Below are 22,472 nucleotides of genomic sequence, written 5' to 3' on the forward strand. Positions count from 1 at the left end.
TCCTCAAGGTATCACGTAGGCAGCTGCGATAACGCTGCTGCACTGCAGGGAGCCATACTGCAGCTGGGCACACAGGGTGCTGGGGAGCTCTGTGGTGCTGGGTGCACGGGGACAGCCCAGCAGGGACTGTGGTGAGGGTGGGGATAGCACTACAGGGCAATATCAGGCAGATGGCCCAGGGGACAGCTGCATCCTGGAGGGGCTGTGCCATGCAGCACCAAGCCACTGCTGCCCCAGTGGATATCTGAGTCCAATGGTGTCTGGTGCCCAGAATCACAGAACGGCCGAGGTTGGAAGGGACCTCTGAAAATCACCCAGTCCAACCCCCCTGCTGAGCAGGATCACCCAGAGCACCTTGTGCAGGATGGCACCCAGGTGGGTTTTGAGTATCTCCAGAGAAGGAGACTGCACAACCTCACTGACCAGCCTGTCCCAGTGCTCTGTCCCAGTAAAGAAGTGCCCGCTCATGGTGCAGGCGGCTTTCCCCATGCAGCTTCTTCAGCTCTGCCCTGCAGAAGCACACGAGGTCCCACCTTTGTTCATGGCAAAGAGGGTGATGCAGCGGCAGCCCTGGACAAGGCTCAGTAGCAGCCACCCCCTTGCCCTGTGGTTGTGCGTGGCCGCAGCTGCCCTGAGGCTGAACAGGGCTGCCCCACACCACAGCTGCTCCTGGCCCACCATCACCAGGGAATGTCCCAGCTCAGCTGGGGCTGGGACAGGGCCCGTGGGGCTTTGCAGGCCAGCCATGCCCCATGGGGCCGGTGCCAGTAGTGCGTGCCGCTCCACCACAAAGGCATGGAGGGACTCCATCCTGGGGCTGCACACCATGGACGTGTTGATGGTGTGAGCTGCATCCCCTGCTCCTGCCCTGCAGCTCCTGCACCCCTCCGCAGCCTCTGCTGCAGCTCCACGGTGCAGGCTGGCTGCGGCAGTGTCTGTGTGCGGCTGCCAAGGAGCTGCTGTGGTCCCTGCGGGCAATAAAGGCCCCTGGCCGTGCAGGGCTGTACTAGGAGCAGAGGGTGGCCTGTGCCCTGCCTGGCACCCGCCCGAGCTGCTCCTGTCTCAGCCCAGCCCAGGACCACACGAACCCATACTGGGGCTGAGATGGGCTTGCGCAGTGGGATAATACTGGGGCCCAGTGCCGCTGCCATGATGGGGGAGCTGCTGGCACAAGCAGAGGGGTAGCCCCTGGTTCCCCGGGGATCATTTGCAGGATGTGGGCAGCAGCAGGGCTGGGTTGGTGGTGCCATCGTCAGCAGAACCTGAACGGGGCTGCGGGGTCCCTGGGGGGTGGCTGGATGCCTTCATGGGAACTGTGTGGACGGGGGGCGGAGGGTTTGGGGGGCTGCTCATGTCCACTTGGCCCCAGGATTGACTTCGCATGGCCCCCATCAGCACAGCCACAGCGCCCAAAACTGGCCTCGGGGCAGACCCTGAAGGCGAGGTGTGGGGACAGGCGAGGGGCTGGGCTGAGGCCCTCAGCCCCGGGACAAAGCCGGGTGCAGGACGTGCCCGGGCCGGGGGCACCCCGGCAGCTGGGGCAGGGCTGGGATGGGAAGGGAGGCGCCGGGGCTGGGCCGGGCGGGATCCCGCGCGGGAGATGATGTATGGGCAGATGTATCAGATCGCACAAGATAAACAAGCAGTGAATTTCATCAGGGCCCATCATGGCTTTAATTTGGCTGCCTAATGAGTCAGATCCAGCCGCGCAGATAAAAGTTGTCAGAGCCGCAGCCCTAATGAATTTCTTGCCACTTGTAATCAAGGCAGCTTGTCTGAGGGGGATGATTAATGGGCCCCAGAGGAGCTGCCGTCCCTCGGCTTCCATTCCCGCTAATGCAGTCGCCAGGAAATTAACCAAACCCAGCACCGGGCTGGGGCCGGGGCCAGGGCACGCGTGTGGAGGCACCGGTGTGCGCCAGGCAGCGGGGGGCCGGGCACGAGGGGCAGGCGTGGGCCTGGGGACAGCCCGGCCTGGCTCTGAGCACTGCTGAGAACGGTCAGACCCCGTGCCAGGACCGGGATGGGGACCGGCAGCAGGACGCTGGCACACATGGAGATGAGTTATGGGCCGGGGGAAGGGCCTGGGCCATCACCGGCAGGCAGCAGCGGGGCAGCCCCTGCCACGGAGGAGGAGCAGGGCTGGAAGGGGATTGCGGTGGAGAATTTGTGGCAGCGGGTCCGGGGGGTGTCCTGATGTGTCCTTTCCTCCCAGCACCACCAGCCCTAGCCCAGCGCCCAGTGCACAGCCCGTAGCATGGCACAGTGCACAGCCTGGATGCAGGCGTGGCAAGGGGGGGTCAATGGATCCCCGTGGAGCCCCCAAACCACCTCTGTTTAAACTCGCTGTACTGTGTTGAGGGACCAACTGGTCCCAGCGCTTTTGATCTGGAGTGTCCCCTGCCCAGTGCACGTCTGTGATGTGCCCGTCCCCAATCCCACTGCACATTCCCTGGAACACGTCCCTGTGGTATCCCACAACACCCAGGGATGCCGTGACACAGCCATGGGGGGCCCAGCTCAGCCCAGCGTGCTGGTTACCAGCTCCGGAGCTGGAGAAGGAAGGGCTGGTCGTCTGCCAGTCTGGGCTGAAAAAACACCAGAGCTCCTCAAAGCAGGAAGAAACATGCTGGAGGCTGCACTGGAGGCCCAAAAAGCAGCACGCGGAAATGCCAGGCTGGCAGGAGGTGGGTTGCTTTATTGGCCTTTATCTCCTTTGCTGCAGGTAACACACACAGGGCAATTCATGGCAAAGAAACAGTATATACAGAGTGTCCATATAAATATTTCCAATGTACATTTTATACACGAGTGATGGAGACGTTCCACAGCAGCGTCCAAAGCCTCGGAAATTCCAGCGCTCAGCTGCAGGCTTGGCCCAAAAACAAGGGAGATGCTCATCTCCTCTCTCCTCTTGCTCAGCCGGAGTCCAGCCCCGCCTGGGCAGCAGCAGGAGCCAGTGGGGATGTGCTGTTGGAGACACTGTGTATGGCTTTGGGGCTTGAACCTGGAGGGACAGTGACTCTACAGACAGACAGACACAGCTGGGGGGCCCAGGGTGACAATCCTCTTGCCCTTCTGGGTCACCAGGGAGGCTGGGAAGGTCGATGTCCATGGGATTGCATGAGAGAGATGCTCCCTTTACATCAGCACGCAGGGGAGCGGTACCAGCGAGGGGATCCCTCCTCTACTGGCCAGAAGCATAGAGGAACAAACGGGGGTGGTGGAGAAACGTGCAACTACCACTGCCCCCCACCTGCCCCCCCGCACTGGGGTGCACAGCACAGGAGGGCAGGAGGGACGTGTCCGAGCTGCCCTACTGCCCAGGAGAGCAGGTGCAGCGACCGCCACCCCCAGTACCGGCTGTGCAGGAGGGCAGCATCCCCAAACTGCTGCAGCCCCTGCACTATCTACAAGTGAGTGTGGTGGTGGGGAGGCACACAGAAACCACCTCTCCTCCCCCTGTACCGGTCATGAGAACAGGGTGTACTGAATCCCCCATCCTGGTGGCTGTGGGGCACCTCCGCAGGCTGACAGCTCTGGGTCTGCACAGCTCCCCCTTTCCAGCTGCACAGGCAGAATACACAGGACCCAGGCAAAGAGTAGTGTGCTGCTGGCTGCCCGAGCCAGAACAGGGGGCCTGGCGCAGGATGAGCACGGCGGGTGCAGTGAGCGGCCCCTTGGACGTGCTCTGGTGGCCTTGGACGCCAGCAGGGCTGGAAGGAGCTGCACGGTGAGTGGAGGGCCTGAGGGGAGCTAGACGGCGCTGGGGCTGGAGCCGAGCTCAGCCAGCAACGTGGTGCAGGCGTTGTTGTTGGCGTTGGTGTTGCGGCGGGGCAGGCTGGGGGTCAGCGTGGTGACGGCGCTGTCGCTGGGACACCCGTGCTGCAGCAGGATGTCGATGCACTCCTGGCTGCCGGCTCGCCGGGCATAGGCCAGCGGGGTCAGGCCCCGAGCGTCCCGGCTCTTCACATCCACCCCGTACTGTGCAGGAGAGAAAGCGGCTGTCAGCAGTACCACGAGGCCCGTGGGCACGGGGCTGGTGCAGCAAGAGCACTGGCACCGGCAGAGGGGCTCCATGGCACTAGGGTGGGCAGACAGGGAAAGATGAAGGGTGGCCAGGGCAGTGCCCTGCAGGAACACACAGGAAGAGGATGGACAAGGGGTATCCCCAAGACCTGGGGGCAGGGAAGCACCGGGGCAGGGCCTGAAGGGCTGCGGTGGAGGCTGGGGGCCCTGCCTTACCCAGATGAGCAGCTGTGTGAAGACTACGTTGGCCATGGCGCAGGAGAGATGCAGCGCCGTGCGCCCGTCTCCGTCCCCGTAGGTCTCATTCACCTCCTCCTTGGTGCCATGTGCCAGCAGCGTCACCACGAGGCGCAGGTCATCCTCCACCACTGCCCGCAGCAGCTGCTGCCCCAGCGGGATGTCCGACTGGGGCAGTGGAGCCAGGAAGAGCTTCTGCTCGTACTTGGCCCGGATCCAGCGCTCCTTCTCCTCCCTGCCAGGTGGGACACCGTCACTGTCACCAGTGGGTGCTGTGTGCACAGGGGACCGGGCACCAGCACCGCTACCCCAAACGCACCGCGTGTCAGCAGTGTGTGTGTGTCACACGCAGGCATCCTTGCGTGGTCCCTGCTGTGTCCCATCACACACACGTCTGTCACTGGGGCCCTGTGCGTGTCACGCTCCTCCAGGCCCCAGCCTGACACACACAGGTCCCACTGCACCTTCTTAGGGCTCCTGGTGTGCCCTGTGCACTGAGGGCCCTGCACACACAGCTCCTGCATCCCACAGCCCGACCCCACCGCTGCCACTCCGCACAGGGACACCCGCACCCCACGCTGGCGCCCCGCACGCTGTCCTGCCTGTCCATTACGTGCCAGCCTGGGGACTCTGTCCCGTGCCTGCGTGCGGGCCTCGGCCAGCGGCAAGAAAAGGTTAGCTGCTGCGCACAGCAGCCCCGTGCCACGGGAGGGCCTTATCGCTGCTGCCGTCTCGCCTGGTGCAAACAAAGGCTGCGGCAGCGTCCGTCCCGCCTGGGGCTGCGGGGCCGGGCGGATCGATGCGTGCCGTGCCGCCGCTATCTGCTGCCATTCTATCCATCTGCATCTGGCGGGCGGCCATCAATGCCCCGCGCCGAGCATGCTCACTCCCGCCGCCCCCTGACCCGCTCTTATCCGTTGATAAGCCTCAGAATGGGCTCTTGTCGGGATGAGTGACAGGAGAGTCACTCCGATAGGGACAGACAAGGGCCTGAAAGGGACGCACCCCTGAGACCCACACGGCGCTGCCAAGCCGGCTCTGTTAACCCCTTCTGCTTTGCAGCCGGCCGTGGCTCCAGCAGCCATCGCGTGCCATCGGCTGGCCACGGGGGAAGCAGCAGAGGGCTTCTGGTGTCGGGACAGCAGGCAGGACCCAGTCACTGGAGCAGCCTGTGGGTTCCTGCCCACCGCTCCGCTGGGCTGGCTGCTCCCAACCTCCCTGGTGCCCTCAAGCCTCCCGGTGTGGTTGCCTGAGAAGCATCTCTGCAGTCCCCCGCCTCCCTTACCGGCTGCTCTCAGGGGTGGGTTTGGGGTAGCCTTCCACAGCTCCTTCCCAGACAGCGTTGGCCAGGGCGTTGCCGATGGCTGTCATGACCATGAGGAGCTCGCTGGGCCAGTCGTCCAGGTCCAGGGAGCGCACGCGGGACAGGTGCGTGCCCAGGTTGCGATGGATCCCGGAGCACTCGATGCACATGAGGGAGCCCAGGTTCAGACTCGCCCAGTCTGGATCTGCAGGTGGCAAGACCGGGATCAGTGGGGCAGAGTTAACGGCAGCATGGGCTCACTGGCCCGTCTCCCCCTATGACCCCACTAGCTCCCTTCCAGACGCAGTGCCCCCAGCAGCACAGGGAGCAAGGACCCCAGGCTGGTCGGAAAGGAGCCGCAGACCAGCATGGAGGTGGGTGAGTGCCACAGGGCACCTCCTGTCCCTGAGGAACGGCTCCTTGCAAGAGGGGACAAAACAGCTCCACAGAGCAGGGGACCCTCAGGACCCTCTGGGGTAAGGGGGGTGGTGGCAGAGTTCCCTTCCCTTCCCTTCCCTTCCCTTCCCTTCCCTTCCCTTCCCTTCCCTTCCCTTCCCTTCCCTTCCCTTCCCTTCCCTTCCCTTCCCTTCCCTTCCCTTCCCTTCCCTTCCCTTCCCTTCCCTTCCCTTCCCTTCCCTTCCCTTCCCTTCCCTTCCCTTCCCTTCCCTTCCCTTCCCTTCCCTTCCCTTCCCTTCCCTTCCCTTCCCTTCCCTTCCCTTCCCTTCCCTTCCCTTCCCTTCCCTTCCCTTCCCTTCCCTTCCCTTCCCTTCCCTTCCCTTATCTCTTACTTGGGGCATCGCAGTCCACACAGAAGCTGTTCCCACGCGCGGTGCGGACGGCCTGCATGGCCTGTGCGTCACCCTGGCTGCCCAGCCGAGCCTGCAAGGAGACCGCAGGAAGCCCTTCAGGCCAGGCTGCCCCCCCTGTGCTCTCACCGACCCCCAAAGGCTGTCAGGGAGCACCAGGACCATGCTCTGACAGCACGGCTGGGGGGTCTGGGGGGTCACCCCCTGTGGGGGTGCTCACACACAGCCTGGAGGGATCCCCACGTGTGGCTGGGGGCAGCCGGGGGAGCAAGGGCTGGAGGGCCAGGACAGGGAGCGAGCAGCAGGGCTGTGGAGGGGGGAGCAATGCAGGAGGAGCTCTGTGGGGCCACAGCCAGGGTGGGGAGGGGACGGGGAACTCAGAGAGGGGACAGAAACCCAAAGAGGGAGCAGCGCAGTCCCAGGGGTGGGATCCAACCCTGCCTGGGAGCAGAGGGATCAGGACTGGAGCCAGCTTGGATAGGCAAGCCTGGAACAGGCATGGATGCAGCGAAGTGGGTGACAGAGACGTGGAACCCCAGAACTTGGCCGAGGCCTCCTACCTTGTTTTTGCTGCTCTCGCAGCCCTGCAGGCTGGCCAGGATCTGGCTCTCAATGGCCTGGACCCAAAGCTCTCGCTCCTCAGATGTTGAGGCCTCAAAGAGCCACGTCTGGCCCGTCAGGGACACGATAATGAACTCAAATGGCTCATCTGGTTCTGGAAGAGAAAGGCGTCCGTGGCACAGGTCAGGGAAGGAGAGGGCTGCACATGGCAGTCCCTGGGGGCACAGCAGTGACCACGGGCAGGCCACGGCCAGCAGCGTCCTCAGGGGTGGGACAAGCAGGGAGGACCCGGAGCTCTGCCCAGCCCTGACACTGCTCACACAGCTCTGCCAGTGCGGGCTCGCTCCTCTGCACATGAGCAGCCGCGGCCCCATCCCCACCACCCTGGACTGGGAAATGTGGGAACGCTGCGGGTCTGGGCTCCTGGGAGCTGCTTGTGCCCTGCTCCCCAACAGCCCTGCTCCCCATGCCCTGCACATCCCACCCTCCAGAGAAAGCTGCTGGTCTCCTGAGTGGTGGGAGCAGCCCCTCTGCGGGTTGCTGCCCCAAAGCCCCGCTGCTCCTGGGGGCAGCCCGCTCTGATGACTGCTCAGCCACTGCTCTGCACAGCACCAGGCTCTGTGCCCACCAGCAGCCCCAGAAGAGGCAGTCCCAGAAGATGCAGCCTCGTTATTAAAGACCTTCCCGAGCTGTGAAACACGTGGAACCGAACTCCTGACTTCTCATCTTCGGGGAGAGCATCTTTGCTGAGCCCCACAGGCTGCTCGGAGTGCAGGCACCCAGAGGCCAGGTTCGAGCACCCTACAGGTGCAGGCTGCCTGGTGCGTGCTCGGGGGGGTCAGAGCGCAGGCACTGGATGGCAGAGCTGGCAGCACGGGCAGTGAGTTCCTGGTGAAGTACCTTAGACCCCCTGGAGCTAAGGAAATAGCCCCAAAACAGCCAAGCAGGATGAAAAGCCAGGCTCAAAATGTGGTCTTCTCTGCCTGCTGCTCTGCCTGCTCTAACTCCCTCCCAGCCCGGGCTGCCCGAGCTGGGCTCAGCCCTGGCCATCCCACCCCACAGGGGTAAGAGCCGAATGTGGGGCGCGCTGCCTCCTCCCCACCCAGGCACCAGCATTTACCTTTTATTGCCAACTTCAGTAGTTAGTGCAGTAAATGACTTAACTAAGCGGGGCCTGAATGGAATGACTAATAAACGTTATGTCACAGCACACGCTTCAGCTCATAGCAAAATGATTTGTAATTACCTAATTAGCGTTATGCAAATAACACCCTCATCTCCATAATGTGCCTTCCCAGCTCTCTATTAAAAGCAGGGAGTCAACTGCACGGCTCCAGAGGCAGCGCAGAGGCCGAGGGGCGCAGCCTGGTCCGCGGCAAGGCAGGGGGTGGGGGTCCCGCGGGGCAGACCTGGGGGGTGCCAGGAGGGCTCCAGCTGCGAGGGGCAGCCAGGAGGAACCTGCAGTGCCCAGGCAGGAGGCGGCTGCCAGCCGGGTCCCGTCTGCCCCACCACAGGCACGGCACGCCTCGGGGGCCACCGGGCAGCCTGGTGGGGGCTGGACCAGGCTGTGTCCACAAACACCCCCTCCGAAAATGCCTGCAGCCCCGGAGAGGCTCCTCGAGGAAGGACAGCTTAACGGGGGAGGGAGGAGGCACAGCCCTTCCTCCCTTCCTAGGCTCTTGCCTCCTTTGGAGGCACCACCGCCGGCGTTAGCACGTACCAGGCGCAGCACCCACCCCTCTTCTCTTTCCACCCATGTTCACCTGCTCACTGCAGAGCCACCTGAAGGTAGAAGGCTGCTCCTGCTGCTGTGCCCCTGTGGAGAGTGCCATGCTCCTCACGGCAGGCTCAGGGTCTTGCATTTCTTGGGGGTTAAAACCTAAGTGAAACCTTGCTGGGAAGATGCCTGCCCCGTGCCATTGCTGAGGGCACTCCGTGCTGCGTCCTGCACCGAGCACAGCAGCACCTGTGGGGACTTTGTGGGGGCCTGGAGGTCATCAGTGCTGATGGGATCAACCAGTGCAGGAATGCAAGGCTTGGCCTCCAGGGAGGACCAAATGACTCCAGGTGAAGTGCCAACTGGTTTGCCCTTACCAGACAGGAAGGGGAAGCTGTTTCATGCACTTCATCCTGGGCTCAGCTTGGGACTTCTGGGGAAACGTGGCTGCAACTGCCTGGGGCAGCAGCAGGGGACACGACAGGAGGTGCTGGCGGTCACACGGCCGGACCTGTACCCCTCTGCGATGCAGTTGCCCCACGGGGAGATGAAGCTTGCCCAACCTTTTGTCCCTCCCTCCAGCTCCCACCACTGAACAGACACCACAAAATCACTGCTCTGGGGAGCTCCCTGCAGGCAGCACACCTCCTACCCTAAGGACGTTTGCTGTGCGGGCTCCAAGGATTGCAAATGCCAGCTCAAAAACAAGATTCTAGAAAAATATACATCCAGTAACTTCTGAACAGAGGGAGAAGAAATGGGTGGTGACAGCCAAGTCACTGCCCCTGCCTCCCTGGCCAGACGGCGCTGCCCTGCCTGCGAGCATTGCCACATCCTGGGCAAGGGCTGGGGGCACCCGACAGCAGTGGCAGCCCGGCAATGCAGGACCCTGCCACGGCTGCTCTCAGAGGGGTCCCCAGGCCCCTGCTTGGCTCCAGCCCACTCACAAGCCAGCAGCTGCACCCACCTCTTGCCCTGTCACAACCTGTCACCAGGACCCGCAGACCAGGGCTGCTCTCCAGCTCTCCGAGGCAGTGCCGCCTGCCCCTGTGCCCACCCGGCGGTACAAGAGCACAGATCCCGGCCCCAAAGGCTGCAGAACCCATTGCTGCAATCTCATGCTGCCTGGGGTACGCATGAATAGCCAAGGAGGAAGGGGTGGCACCTCTCCCGGGGGGGCAGTGGCTAGCCAGGTGCTTAGGAGAGCATTCGCGGTTCCAAAATCTTGGATTGGGCCACCCTCTTGGAGCAGTGATCGGCAAAGCCGCTAGCAGGGCACCTGCTTTATGGGGCCCTGTCCTCAGTACCCCTCTCCCATCCCTGGTCTGAGCTACCTGTGGCTGCTGTCAGTGTGTTGCAGAGCCCAGGCCAGCCAGGACCTGGACCCAGAGGTGCTGTCTGATGCTCTTCGGGTGCTGCGGGGCTGCTCCTGCTGCCAACGGGACCACAGCAGGCAGGCTGGCAGGCTGCAGGACATGCTCGTGGCTCCTGCCATGGGCTCAGGCGACTCCATCAGCCTTGTTCCTCTCTCTCGCTTGCTCAGAACCTCTCCACTGAGCACAAACCTCAGCCCAAGCCCTCCTGCACCAGCACGCTCCCTGGTAGAGCTGAGGCCAATGCATGCCCGCTCTGCAGTGCCTGCCCAGGCAGAGGCCACTCTGCGGGGATGCTGCACCGGGCTGGGCACCAGTCTCGTGGTCCTGTGCCTGGGATGTTCATGAGGTGGGGCAGGTGCTGCCCTCCTGCTGGGCTGCCCGTGCCTGACAGCGGGATAACAGTGAGATTTCTGGGGCTTTGGCCCCCCTTGGAAAGACGTTCCCGCTGCTGCAGCTGGGGGCATCCTGAAGCCCTGGAGTTCCCTGGCCCTAGCCCTCAGCAGTGGTCCAAAGCCCAAAGCCCCGGTGCTGGCATCACAAACTGCCAGACCTCTGCTCCCCTTCCTCCTTTGTGCCTCGTGGATTCCAGCTTTGCTCTGAACAAAGGGCCTGCTGCTCTCAGCACAGCCCTGGAGGAACTAACAAAGGACAACAGCTTTTCTTCCACACCAAGGGGCCTTTTCGCAGGAGAAAACATCCCTTTTCTTTCCTTGCAGCAGGGCAGGACAGCGCTGCAGGACCAGAGCTCTCCGGAGGCATGGGAGCAGCTCGGCTCTGGGAGGAGAGCAGGGAGCTGCGGGATGGCAGCAGCAGAGCCACAGGCAGGGTCTGGCAGAGCTGGGAAGTGAACTGAGGATTCGGCAGCTCCCGTGGTGTGCAGAGCCGGCTTCTCAGGTGGTCTGGGACAGGCTCCTGAGCAACCTGGAGGGGCTGCGCAAGTTGGATCAGGTGAGACATCAGCTTCTGGGACAGCACGGGGCTTCTTCAGGTTCTTCTGGGGAGCGGCACAGATCTCTGATGCGGCGGGGGCGTTTTTGGCCAGGTGAACGGGCAGCACAAAGCAGGTGAGGCAGGAGGAGTCGCACCACCTCTGCTGGTACAGATCTGGCAGCGAGCCCTGTGCCATGTGCTCGGGGAGGACAGCACCCGGCAGTGCCAGCAGCAGGGGAAGGCTCCGGTCCTTCCCTCTGCCCTGGGGCAGGGGCAGGGCTGGCCCTGGGTGAAGGCAGAGCCCCTCTCCCTGGCCAGAGGCTGCCTGCGGGCGTGCTGGTGGGAGTCCATTATGCCAGCTCCATTAGAATTAGTGGGCAGTGGAAATGAACGAGCTTGTCTCTCTCCCTCTTGATGATTTTTTGATGATGTTTTAAAGACTGAGCTCCGTGAAGAGTTGCTGAGCAGAGTATGGTGCGAGCCGGCTCTGCTAATGGGTGTTAACCCCCTGACCCAGCTCCAACGCTGCCCAGCAATGAGTGCTCCAAATGAGAGCAAAATTAACGAGGGCACTTCACGGCAGCCGGGACGGGCCGGGGCCAAGCAGCATCCAGACACAACCAGCGGCCGAGTCACCAAGCTGAGAGGGCTGGAGGACTTGTGCAGCAGCCTCGAGGGCTCACCCTTCAGCAGCCTGCCGTGGCAGAGCAGGGAAGCCAGCAGCCCCCACCGCCACCACGCCAGCCCTGGGAGGACGCATCCCCTCCCGGCCAGCAGAAGAGCACCGTGGGGCTGGGGAAGAAACAGGAGAACTGAGATATCCTGCACACAGCACCAGGAACCAGCACGGGGGGAAAGGAAGAGGCTAAGGGAACAGCCCTGCCGAGGAGCCAGGTCAGGACAGAGCTCGGCTGCCCAAAGGTGCCCTGGGGCTGAGGTGACGGGCAGACTGCGGGACCTGTCACTGCTGCCTGCTGAGGCAGCAGAGGATGCTGGCGAGCGGCAGCAGCATGGGCAGAAGGGGACAGGAGCGTTGTGCCCACAGCTCGTGCCAAGATCCTTTGCTCTGCGCCCAGTGGGAGGAAGCACAGCTTTGAGCAGAAATGGTGCTTCGAGGTGGCTGGAACCACTCTAGCTTTGGTACTCAGCTGGGTGCAGGGATCTGTCCTGCTCTGTGAAGGGCAGGTACCCCACAGCGCAGCAGGACCACTCCAGGCACGGGGCTGCCCTGCGCTCCCCACGCCAGGCACACGGCACAGGGCAGCACTTCCCAGGCTGGCAGCAGGGAGCTCTTGCCAGCCAGCACTCCAGGCACAGACAGCCCGCCCTGGCAGCCAGCTCCCCTGCTGGCTCCTGCCCCCCTCAGCGGAGACGCAGCCTTGTCCATGCTGGATGGTGCAGGACGGTGTGGGACAGTGTGAGATGGTACAGGACGCCTCCCTGTGCACCCCAGCCAGAGCAGGTCCAGGAAGGAGGTGGAGGATCCCCCCCACCACCAGCGAAACAAGGCATGGCCGTACTGAGCCATGCCCTGCTCCTGGGGCAGCCGTCTCCTCTTCCACCTCCTCTCCCCATGTCCTGGCCACTTCCAGTCTCTCCTCCACGCCGCCCTCTCCTCACCCCATCCGTTCTCCCTTTGAGCTGGTTCAGCAGAGACGCTCCTGGATGCCCTGGGGAGTGGGGTGGTCACCCAGGAGGAGGCAGGGGACACTTTCAGAGCGTGGCAAGTGGCAAAGGACTGAGGGCTGCTCCTGCCGGCAATGGCCCAGCTTTGCTCTCATGCTGCTAAGTCCGTGAGGTGTCCAGGAGCTGGGCAGCCAGCAGGCCCCCCAGCCTCGGGATGCTTGTTTGCAAGCTGCCACTGTACCACATCATTATGAGGTGTTTGGGATATCAACAAATTAGCAGGCGTCTGGGAAGAGAAGGATGCAGCACCATTCGTAAATGTCAGCTCGCTGCCTCCTCATTTTGCAGATCATTAAACCCAATATTCCTAACCTGTATTAGTGCAACGGGGACAGGCCCCCTCCACAGCGACGAGCCGCCAGGAGAGCCGCAGCAAGAACATTGCTATGGAGACCCCACAGCGCTTCTGTCCCAGTGCCCCGAGACCCCCGCAGGGCCCCAGGCTGAGCTGCAGCCTTCCCACCGCCCCGGGCTGCCCGCCCTGCCCACGGGGCTCCGCGTGGGGCAGCAGGGCTGGGGGGGCTCTGCGCCGTGACACCCACACAGACACCAACACAGCCGGGCAACAGAGAACGCCTTCTGGGGCACCAGGCGTGTGTGTGCACGTGTGCGTGTGTGCACGGAGGGGATGGACAGAGAAGGCAGCCAAGCCAACGTAGCCAGGAAGGGACGATGCTCCCGGGGGATGCAGGGTACACCGAGGGGTCGCCCCAGGGACCAGGGGTGTCACTGCTGGGTACCTGCTGCAGGGTGCGCAGGCGGCACCGTGGGGCTGAGGCACCAGCAGGGCGACACAGCATGTGTGTGTGCTGGGGACATGGGGAGGGAGGGCACTGATGGCACGGCTTCATGGCGTGTGCTCATAGCAACAGACACTGGTGTGTTAGGGGTGCACCTACAAGGGTCTCCTGGGGGGCAACACGGAGCCGTACAAGGCCCCAGGGACCCCAGGAGAGGGGCAGTGGAGGCGGGGATCGGCCATGGCCCGGCGATGCCCAGGCACAGGCTGCGTTCCTCCCGCCGGGATGGAGCAGGGGCTGTAACGAGCAGGAGAGACTTGTTAGCACTGAATTAAGAGGCTTGGCGGAAGGGAGCGCGGGTGACACAAGCTGTGTGGGGCAGGCGGGAGCTGAGCAATAGCAGCTGGAATCCCCAGCAATCTGCTAAGCGCAGCTCAGCCCCGCGCTCCCAGCTCGCCGAGATCGGCCTCCGACAGCCCCTGACAGTTGGTATTAATCACGCACATCGCCCCAACACAACTCTTTACTGGCCATCAATTTCCCGTGGGTTTTAAAACTAAAAAACAAAGACAAAACCGCGTCGTTTGGCCGCCACTGAGAAGCACATTAAGGGGCTGTCAGCTTCTCGCCATGCACCCTGCATCACTCTTTAAGCACATGAGAAGTTCATTATCCCCGGAGCTCTGGCAGCCATGGGGATGCTGGCGTAGGGAGCGTCGCGAAGGTGCTCCCGCCGTCAGACATGCTTGGTGGCTCCCGGGCCCCCTGCCCCACAAAAAGGGGCCGAGGTGTGGGGCACGGAGGCAGCTCGGCTGCAGCAGGGGTCCTGGGCTTGGCTGAGCCGGGCCGGGGCAGTGCTGGGGCAGCGCTGGGCTGTGACTGCGGGCGGACCTCCCCAGTGGTCCCTGCAGCCCGACGCCACAACCCCGGTGACAGTGACGGTGACGAGCTCTTCCCCGGGGCTGCAGCGTTCCTGACAGCCTGACACCACGTTTGCCAGCCTGTGGGTGCTTCCTGACAGCCTGCGCCGCACTCTCGGGTTTGGTGACATCCCCGGCAGCCCAATACCACGCTTGCCATAGTTTGCTGATGCTCCCTAGCAGCCTGACACTGCGCTCTCTTTAACATGCGACCATGTAAAAAAGCAACAGCTCGTTTGATTTATGATACTTCAGAACAACTAAGATTCAATTGCTCCGCACGTCCCTGGCTCTGATTACCTCCTAAATGAGATAAACTGATGGCAATTTATCCCCAGACCTCACCAACTTTCCCAGGATGCTAACCTGAGTCGCTCGTGCCCTGCACACGCAGGTTTGGGCTGGGCCCACCCCAAGGCAGCCTGGCTGCAGCCCGAGCCGCCTGCCCCTCAGCTCTTGTGCCTGCGACAGCACCACCAGCCAGGCTGTGACGGCGAGCTGAGCCTGGCTCCTGGCGTGGCCACGAGGTCTCCTGGCAGGAGTTTGGTCAGCTCCTGGAGGCAGTGACTGATCCCTGCACTGGCACGGTGCTGGGGCAGGCTCCTGGGGAGTCCAGCCGTCCCCCGGGCTGTTCCCCGTGTCCCTCCCAGGGTGGCATTCCTACCAGCACCGTCCCTGCCGCAGTGCCACGAGCACCGGAGGGATGCCTGCGTGTGCCAGCCTGGCCACAGAGCGCGGCAGCCCTGCTCTTTGCACAGCAGTTCTCACACTTTCACCGTGTTGACTGTGTGAAAGCAAAAAGCTCAGCTGATCCTGCTGTGAAAAAAACTGCTGGTAAATGTTCAAAAGCAGCTAAAAAAAGATTCAGTGAAGAATCAGACGTACTTGTGGACACCAGCCCATGACATAAGTCATTGATCATGCCCGTGATGTGGGCATGCCTCTGCCGTGCCCTGGTGATTCCTCGAAGCCACGTCCTCACCGCTCCCTCCCCATCGCCGTGCTGGAGCAGGCTCAGCAGCCCCTGCCACGTGTCCCAGTGGCAGTGCTTGAGGTCTCTGGGCAGGTCCCTGGGCAGGTCCCTGGGCAGGTCCCTGGGCAGGTCCCTGGGCAGGTCCCTGGGCAGGTCTCTCTCCTGCTCCCCATTCTGGTGCCAGAGGCTTCTGGCAGGAGCAGCGGTTGTGTGCAAGGTCTGCGCAGTGACAAATGAGGTTAGGTAACTGACACTTCACTGGGAAATGACGTTCCGTGTTGATAAATGCGAGGTAGTGCACATTGTAGGGAAAAAATACATTACTCCAACGCATGGCAGGGTTCTAAATTATCAACCCCAGACAGGGCCTGGGTATCACTGCCCAGCACAACGCTGTGGTCAAGGACTGGGACAGAGAGTAGCAGAAGACATCCCGATGCCCTCGGACACGTTATGTGGCACGGCACCATCACTACGTGCAGTCTCAGTCACTCCACGACCCAAGGACACTGACAAAAGGGGAAGGAAAGCACAAGTGGGCATGTGTCTGAAATAAAACTTCCCGTGGAATGACAGAAAAACGGGGAAGGCTGGACTGGGCAGCCAAGGCAGGGGGCAACAATCAGCTGTCCTGATTACAGGGTCTGTGTCACCGCCTTATGAAAGTGTACCTGTTTGTAATTACTTTCTCCACTAAGAAATTGTATTTAATTTTGTGTAACTTCAGATCTCAGTCTCTGCACCTCCTTATGCCACCACCAGCTGCGCTGAACGGACCCTCGGTACCAGACTTCTCTCTGGTAACACCAGTCCTTCACTTCTCAATCTTCTTCCCAGCAAGCTGACTACTTTAATGTCCACATCATAAATATATCAACCATCCCCAACTGCATTTTGAGACCTTCTTTACAACTCTTTTCAGTATTTCCATGCTCTCTTGTAGTACAAATTATGGGGTGAATCACAGCACTTTGACACACTTTCTTAGTCTCATGTGCAGGTGTAAGACCATTGCACACTGATATCCCACATTTCAGGTATGTACAGAACACATCCCTCTGTTGGTCAAGGTACTGGACTGAGAACTGCAAACTGAGGACAGACCTGGGGAAGGGCAGTGAAACCTCTGAAGAGTCAGCATCTATCCATACTTTAAAAAGTATCAGTTTAACAACATGTAAGTACAAATCCTACTTCTTGCTCTCTGTGAGATGCTCAGGATGTCTGAATCATCCACCACGAAGGGAAAGTCTTCTCTAAGGTCTGTGCTTTTCAGGTGAAGCTCAACTACAACAGAAAATACTGAACAACAGAACTGCTGAACTCCCCTGCAGATCAGCACCACAATATTTCTAGGAGGGAGGACTGATGAAGAGTTGTTCTAGCACAGGAAACCTGGACACTGTTTACAGGCTGAGCTGTGATTTGGAGCAAGATGCCAGGACAGCTGCAGCGTGCGTTGTTAGACATAGGCTAGGCTCTGCTATTTTGTTTTACAGTGGCCATTTGTTTCAAAAGCTTGTACTTAATCCCTTTCCCCATCTTTAGCCATCCCAATTAAATCCTTATTTTGGTTTACTACAAAAGCATATCGGCTGCTGTGGGACACAGTGACTGAGGGCAAAGCCAAATCTTAAAGCCTGAGGACTGCATTTTCCACAGCAGCTAACCGTAGGTGTAGGCTTTGGAGAACGTGGTTGCCGAATTCTTCCCTACCTGGACAAATACGGATGACTTTTCACAAAGCTCCCTGCCAAGCTTCAAGTCCCTCTTCAGAAATCATAGAGAAACCAACATTTCTCAACAGAAAAACCATCAGTAATTCTCACATAGGCAAAGCAACACTTATACAGCTGAAGAACTATACTTCTTCAGCTGGTTTCCTGAAGCAGATGAACTTTTCCAAAAAACCCTCAGCTTGAGGCAGGTGGACAGCACAGGCCCTTTAAATGATGCAAGTGTGGCAAATTTACAGGCAAACCGTAACAGGCTTTATGGCAGAAACTGTCTGTACACCTTCAGCAGTTAAGCACACTTGAACTATATGGTGAGCTCCCAGCTCTCCTAACACAGTTAGTAATTACTGCTGCCACTAATAGTCTGTGCAGTCACAGGCACGATGGCAGTCCTGCAGGCACTGCAGGTGAGCAGCCCTGGGCAGATCAAGCAGGGCTGCTTGCTTCTCCCTGCCAAAGCACCAGCCAGCTCGGACTCGGAGTGCCCCGAGCCCCCCGCCAGGAGGTGTTGGTGCCCAACGCACTGAGCTGCCCCCGGGGAGCAGACCGCCTCGCCTACCTTCTGCTGCTGTGCTGGGGCCATCGGGCCGAGTGGTCCCTGTGCTCTTTTTCCTGCGATGCTTCTTCCTGTTCGCATGCGGTGATGGAGGCGGCTCCAGCTTGGGGCTGGCAGCGTTGGAAATGTTCGGGCTGGAGCTGAGAGAATCGGCGGTGCCGTTAGCTGGGGACAAAGACAAAGAAAGTCACATACAGCGAGACAGGGGCAGCCCGCTCCTCCCAGAGACAAGCAAGTGTCCTGGGCACAGCGGCAGTGCTCTGCCGGGCTCAAAACCACCCGGCCCCACGAGGCAGGGCAGGAGCCACACACAGCCCTGCGGCAGGAGCAGCTCCAGCAGCCGGCCCAGCTCGGGGCCAGCTCTGCAGGGTCAGCCCGGAGCCACTCTGCACAGGGACTCAGCTGGGATGGGCAAGACAGGGACAGCGCTGGCACCAATGTGTTTGGGGCAGGCCCCCCAGGGGCAGCCTGACAGGGCACGCCAGCCAGCACATTACCAGCACGCACGGTGCAGTGGCAGCACCCGCTGGGCGATGCCTGCACCCTGAGAAGGGGCAGCCCGGGAGGTGCTCGGGGCCCTCCAGGTGCAGACCGCAGCCCCGGGACTCACAGCAGCGCTGCGGGAGCACTGCTCCCCCCAGCACCGCTCCGCCAGACGGGGTGACTGGGGTTGCCACACTCAGGAACCTAAGCATGATGGTCTCAATAGGCTTCCGATACGGAGCTGAAGAAGCTGCATCCCCAGCAGCAACGCACCAAATTTATCCTCAATCATACTGTTCCTTACAATTAATAGCAGAATTAGAAACAATCAGGGAGCTGCCTAATTACTGTCAATTAGAGCGCGCTAATCAAGCTCCGATCACACACACACACGCTGCCGCTGCACTCACCATTAAATGTCAAATTTCATTAGAGACCAGCAACAAAATCAAAAGCCTGACATTCAATTTCAGCAGCACACACAGCGCAGGCTTCCAATCAGCATAAAAATGCAGACTCCGGGGAAGGCAACGAGGCGCAGGAGCCCTTGCTGCACTGTTAACCCTCTCCGAAATGCACTCCTGTCTCTCCAGCATCCACCTACCCCCGGGGCACGTCTGGACACCCTGCTCCCATCCCACCTACGTCCTGGGCAGCTCTCTACAATAACCTGGCATCTCCCATCACGTCCCAACCTCCCATTCCCACTTTTGATGGCACCTGAAAGGAAGAAAGCAATCACGGTGGCTAACAAGGGCAGCACCCTCCAGCAGCGGGGACTGCCTGTGACTTGGCAAGCCCTTGTGCCACTCCAGCCTTGCCTCCGCTCTCCGTTTTCAGCCCAGTTCAGACAGGCTGGCTCCCAGGGACTTGGTCCATCTCGCTGCAGTGAGATGAAAGCCCAGCAGCGGGGCAGAGAGAGCTACAGATAGTCAGGAGCTGCCCCATGCAGAGGTCTGGGTGCAGCCGCTGCCCCCCTCACACGGCTGGTAGAGGATGTGGTGTCAGAGCTTTTCCATCTCTGGTTTCTGCTGGATTTGACACACGCTATCAGGGTGTTTCTGTTATTTATCCACAGGGAAATAGCTCACCCTTGACAATTAAGAGAGAGAAATCTAATAAAATCAGAGTTCATTTTATAAATATGTATTACTGATGCTGTTCAGCAGGACTATGTGTGGAGCAGGTGTGAGGCACCTTCATCTCCCAGCCTGGATGTCAAAGGGGACCTGAACTTTCTTGTCTGAGGCTACCCGTGGTGCATCCAGCCTGACTCTGCTGCCCACCTGCTCATGACACCCCTGGGCCAAACCGTACACCACTGGCACCCTGCCCCCCTCCAGGCTTCACATGAAGGTCCTTCTGCAGCTTCCACTAATGTGCCTGCAGGCTGCAACGAGCCCGAAACCTCCCACGTCCCTGCTCTTCTTACAGCCCAGCAGCTGAAGCCAAAAAGCTGGGGGCTGGGGGCTGCCGGGGCCCGCGGCAGGGGAAGGGGCAGAAGGAAACGCGCACCCTCCAGATCAGAAATGGATCTCTCCCCAGCAGGACAGCAGCGAGCTCCGCCAACCCACCCTAGGGTTTCCAGGCACCCATTTCACCACGGGAACCCCTCCGTGTGCACAAGCAGCACCCTCCTGGTTCCTCTCTCCAAACCAGCTGGCCTTATGGCAGCCCCGGGTCCCCCCAGGTGGGCTGCAGAGGCTGCCTGATAAAGGACAAACAAACGTGCACCAGGGCACGTCTGCACTGAGCTGTACATCTGCCTTCAGCTTGCCAGGGTGCAAGAGGAGGAGGCAGCACATCTCGAGGAGCAGGCAGCCCACACCCTCTGCATGCACCCAGGAACCTCTTTGACTCTGAGCAGAGAAGTGTTGCACATCCTGCCCTGCTGCGGGGAGCTGGAAATCCAGTGCAGAGGTTGGGCTGGGGCTGTGCAGACCCTGCGACACGTGGGTGCAAGGGGCACGAGGTGGCTCAGCGGCGTGTGCCAGGCACGCTGCTCAGCTCGGCCCAGCTCCACACACAGGATGCACCCCGCCGAGGGTCCCACCTGCCCCCCAAAATGCTCCATCCCTCGCAGCCAGCACAGCCAGCAGCCTGCCGGGCACACAGCACAGGGCAGGGCAAGAGCCCAGGGACCACTCTCTGCTCACTGTGCCCCAAGGCTGGGGCTCGCTGCAGGGCTCTGCCAGGCCCCAGCCCCTCCTCGATGCCCCCTGAGCTCTGCAGACAGGAGGCTGGTGCTGAGGTGTTGGCTTTCCCTGCCGGTGTGCCAGAGACAGAGTCAGGAGCTGTGAGCAGATGCTGACACTGCCCCAGGAGGCTCCCAGGACAGCTGGGCACGTCGCTCCTCGTACCTGCAGCCCCTTCAGCACAGCTCACCAAAGTTACACCCCTGGGTGGCTAACACAGAGCAGGGCAGGGCGAGCCTGGCCCTGGGGCACAGCAGGGCACAGCAGGACCCACGCAGAGTGGTCAAGAGGCCACCAGAGCTCGAGGCACAATTAGCACAAGTTGGCATTTCACCCCTCTGCATCACGGGAAGAGGTGGCAGCATCTCAGCTCCGTGTGTGCCCGTCAGTGGCTGCTTTGCATGAAACAGGCAGCTTGCTCTGGGGTTGGGGAGCAGAGGCTGGCTCGCGGTTCTCTGACACCCCAGAGAGAGCCAGGGTGAGCAGAACACAGAGCCCCTGTGGGGCCCTGCCGTGGGGCTCGGGGGGAGCATGAGGGCTGCCAGGAGGAGCAGCCCTGCAGGCCCTGCACGGGGGCTGTCTGGGCAGAGGCTCGGCTGTCCAGAATTCACCTGTGCAAAGGCAGCGTGTGTGCCGACAGCAGCACTGCCCGGCCGCTCCTGTGCACCACGGCTGACCTAAGTGGCTCAGGGCCCTCCCGGCAGCCCCACAAGAGGCGGCTGCCGCCTGCGGGCACGGCTCCCGCAGCGGGGCTCAGGCCGTGGGGTGCCCCGTGCCCCTGCCCGGGGAGGGGGACTGCCCGTGGGGCTGCGCCCGTTCCCAGAGCAGCGCAGGGAGCAGCCCCCCCGTGCCCCACTCCTCGGGCGCTGGAGGAGCGGCGGCGGCCCGGCTGCGCCCCGTGTCCGAGGCGAGGGGCGGGGGGGCTGGCGGCACATTAATGCTCAGAGCTGCGCCCTTCCGCTCCCGTCGCCTGCGCTGCCCCATCAGCAGTAACAGTCTGATTAATTCGCTTCCAGCAGGGAGCTGATGGGGCCAATGATGGAGCCGCTGCATCAGGCGCGCTGAAATTGATAGTTTTTCACAGTTACAAATGAGGAGCCTCCTCAGCTGCAAATGGCGCCCGCACAGTCGGACTCCGGTAATGATCATAAAGAGGCTCTCTTTAAACTGCGAAAGCCCCTGGGACCGAGCGGGGGGGCGGCTGCCGCGCTAATGAGAACTACAAGGGGCGAGCAGGCATGGAAATGGCTCCTCCACTCTTGATGTGCATTTAACTGCTTTTTTAGTGCGGCGGCAGAGCCAGGAACGAAGGAGTGATGAATGCAGCACAAAAGCATTTATTTTCCAATTCGGCAAAGTGGCTACGTTGGGAAATGTATGAATTATTTTAATTCACTCAACTGTCCTGAAACATCACAGAGAGCGAGTGAGCGTGGGGGGAGGGGGCGGGACGCGCTCAGTGTGTGCACAAGAGACAGGAATTACTCCTATTCGTTCAACTGCCCCAAAACCTGGCAGAGGGGGATGCTGACGAGGAGCGGAGATGGGGGAAAGCGATGGTTTCTCCTTGCACAGTGAGGCAAGAGGGGGGCAGGCAAAGGAAAGCGGTCAGAGCAGTCCTGCCGCGAAGGAGAGGTCCTTGCTTCACCATGCCCTGTGGAGAGCTTCTCCTTGCAGCCTGGACGCTGCCGGCTGACCCTCATGGTGGTGGGACAGTCCCAGCAAGCTCCCAAAGGCTGCATCTGACACCCCTGCACAACTCCTGGGCTCAGGACTGCCCCGTCACCTGAACAACCCTCCCCGCCTGCTGCAGCTGAGGGAACGGGGCAGGAGTGCTACTTACAGGGGTTGGGGCAGCTGCCGGGGATGGCCACGGCCTCGTTCCACTGGTCCGCGCTGGAGACGGAGTAGGAGCGCTGGTGCATGCCGTCAGGCTTCGAGCTGAAGCCCACCAGGTTGATGCCGCTGATGGAGCGCTCCGAGTGCAGGGAGGTGCTGCTGGTGGAGTGGGGAGCACCTGCAAGAGAGCCACGAGGTTAGCACAGACCAGCTGCTGTTCTGGAAGAAGGACACAATGGAAGAAGGCAGAGCTGTCCTGCACCCGATGTGACACGTCCCCAGGTGGCCCTGCGTGACAGGCTCTGTCTGGCTCATCTCTACCAAGTGGTGCCAGCGCATCACCCCCAGAGGTGACAGGCACTGCCCAGCACACAGCACTTCTCAG

General features: G+C 61.2%; 1 protein-coding gene across 1 annotated transcript in view; it reads right to left on the reverse strand.

Moving 5' to 3' along the window:
• Positions 1–2,678: 2,678 nt before the first annotated feature.
• AGAP3 (ArfGAP with GTPase domain, ankyrin repeat and PH domain 3) overlaps positions 2,679–22,472 on the reverse strand; it is a 130,081-nt gene continuing 110,287 nt past the window's right edge. The window contains 7 exon segments of the mRNA XM_084281385.1: positions 2,679–3,984; positions 4,246–4,501; positions 5,552–5,774; positions 6,358–6,448; positions 6,936–7,090; positions 17,574–17,735; positions 22,092–22,265. Coding sequence (XP_084137511.1) covers positions 3,757–3,984; positions 4,246–4,501; positions 5,552–5,774; positions 6,358–6,448; positions 6,936–7,090; positions 17,574–17,735; positions 22,092–22,265 — 1,289 coding nt within the window. The 3' untranslated portion in view covers positions 2,679–3,756.

The sequence above is a fragment of the Netta rufina genome (assembly GCF_964035555.1).
Source record: "Netta rufina genome assembly, chromosome: 2".
Classification (NCBI taxonomy): Eukaryota; Metazoa; Chordata; class Aves; order Anseriformes; family Anatidae; genus Netta; species Netta rufina.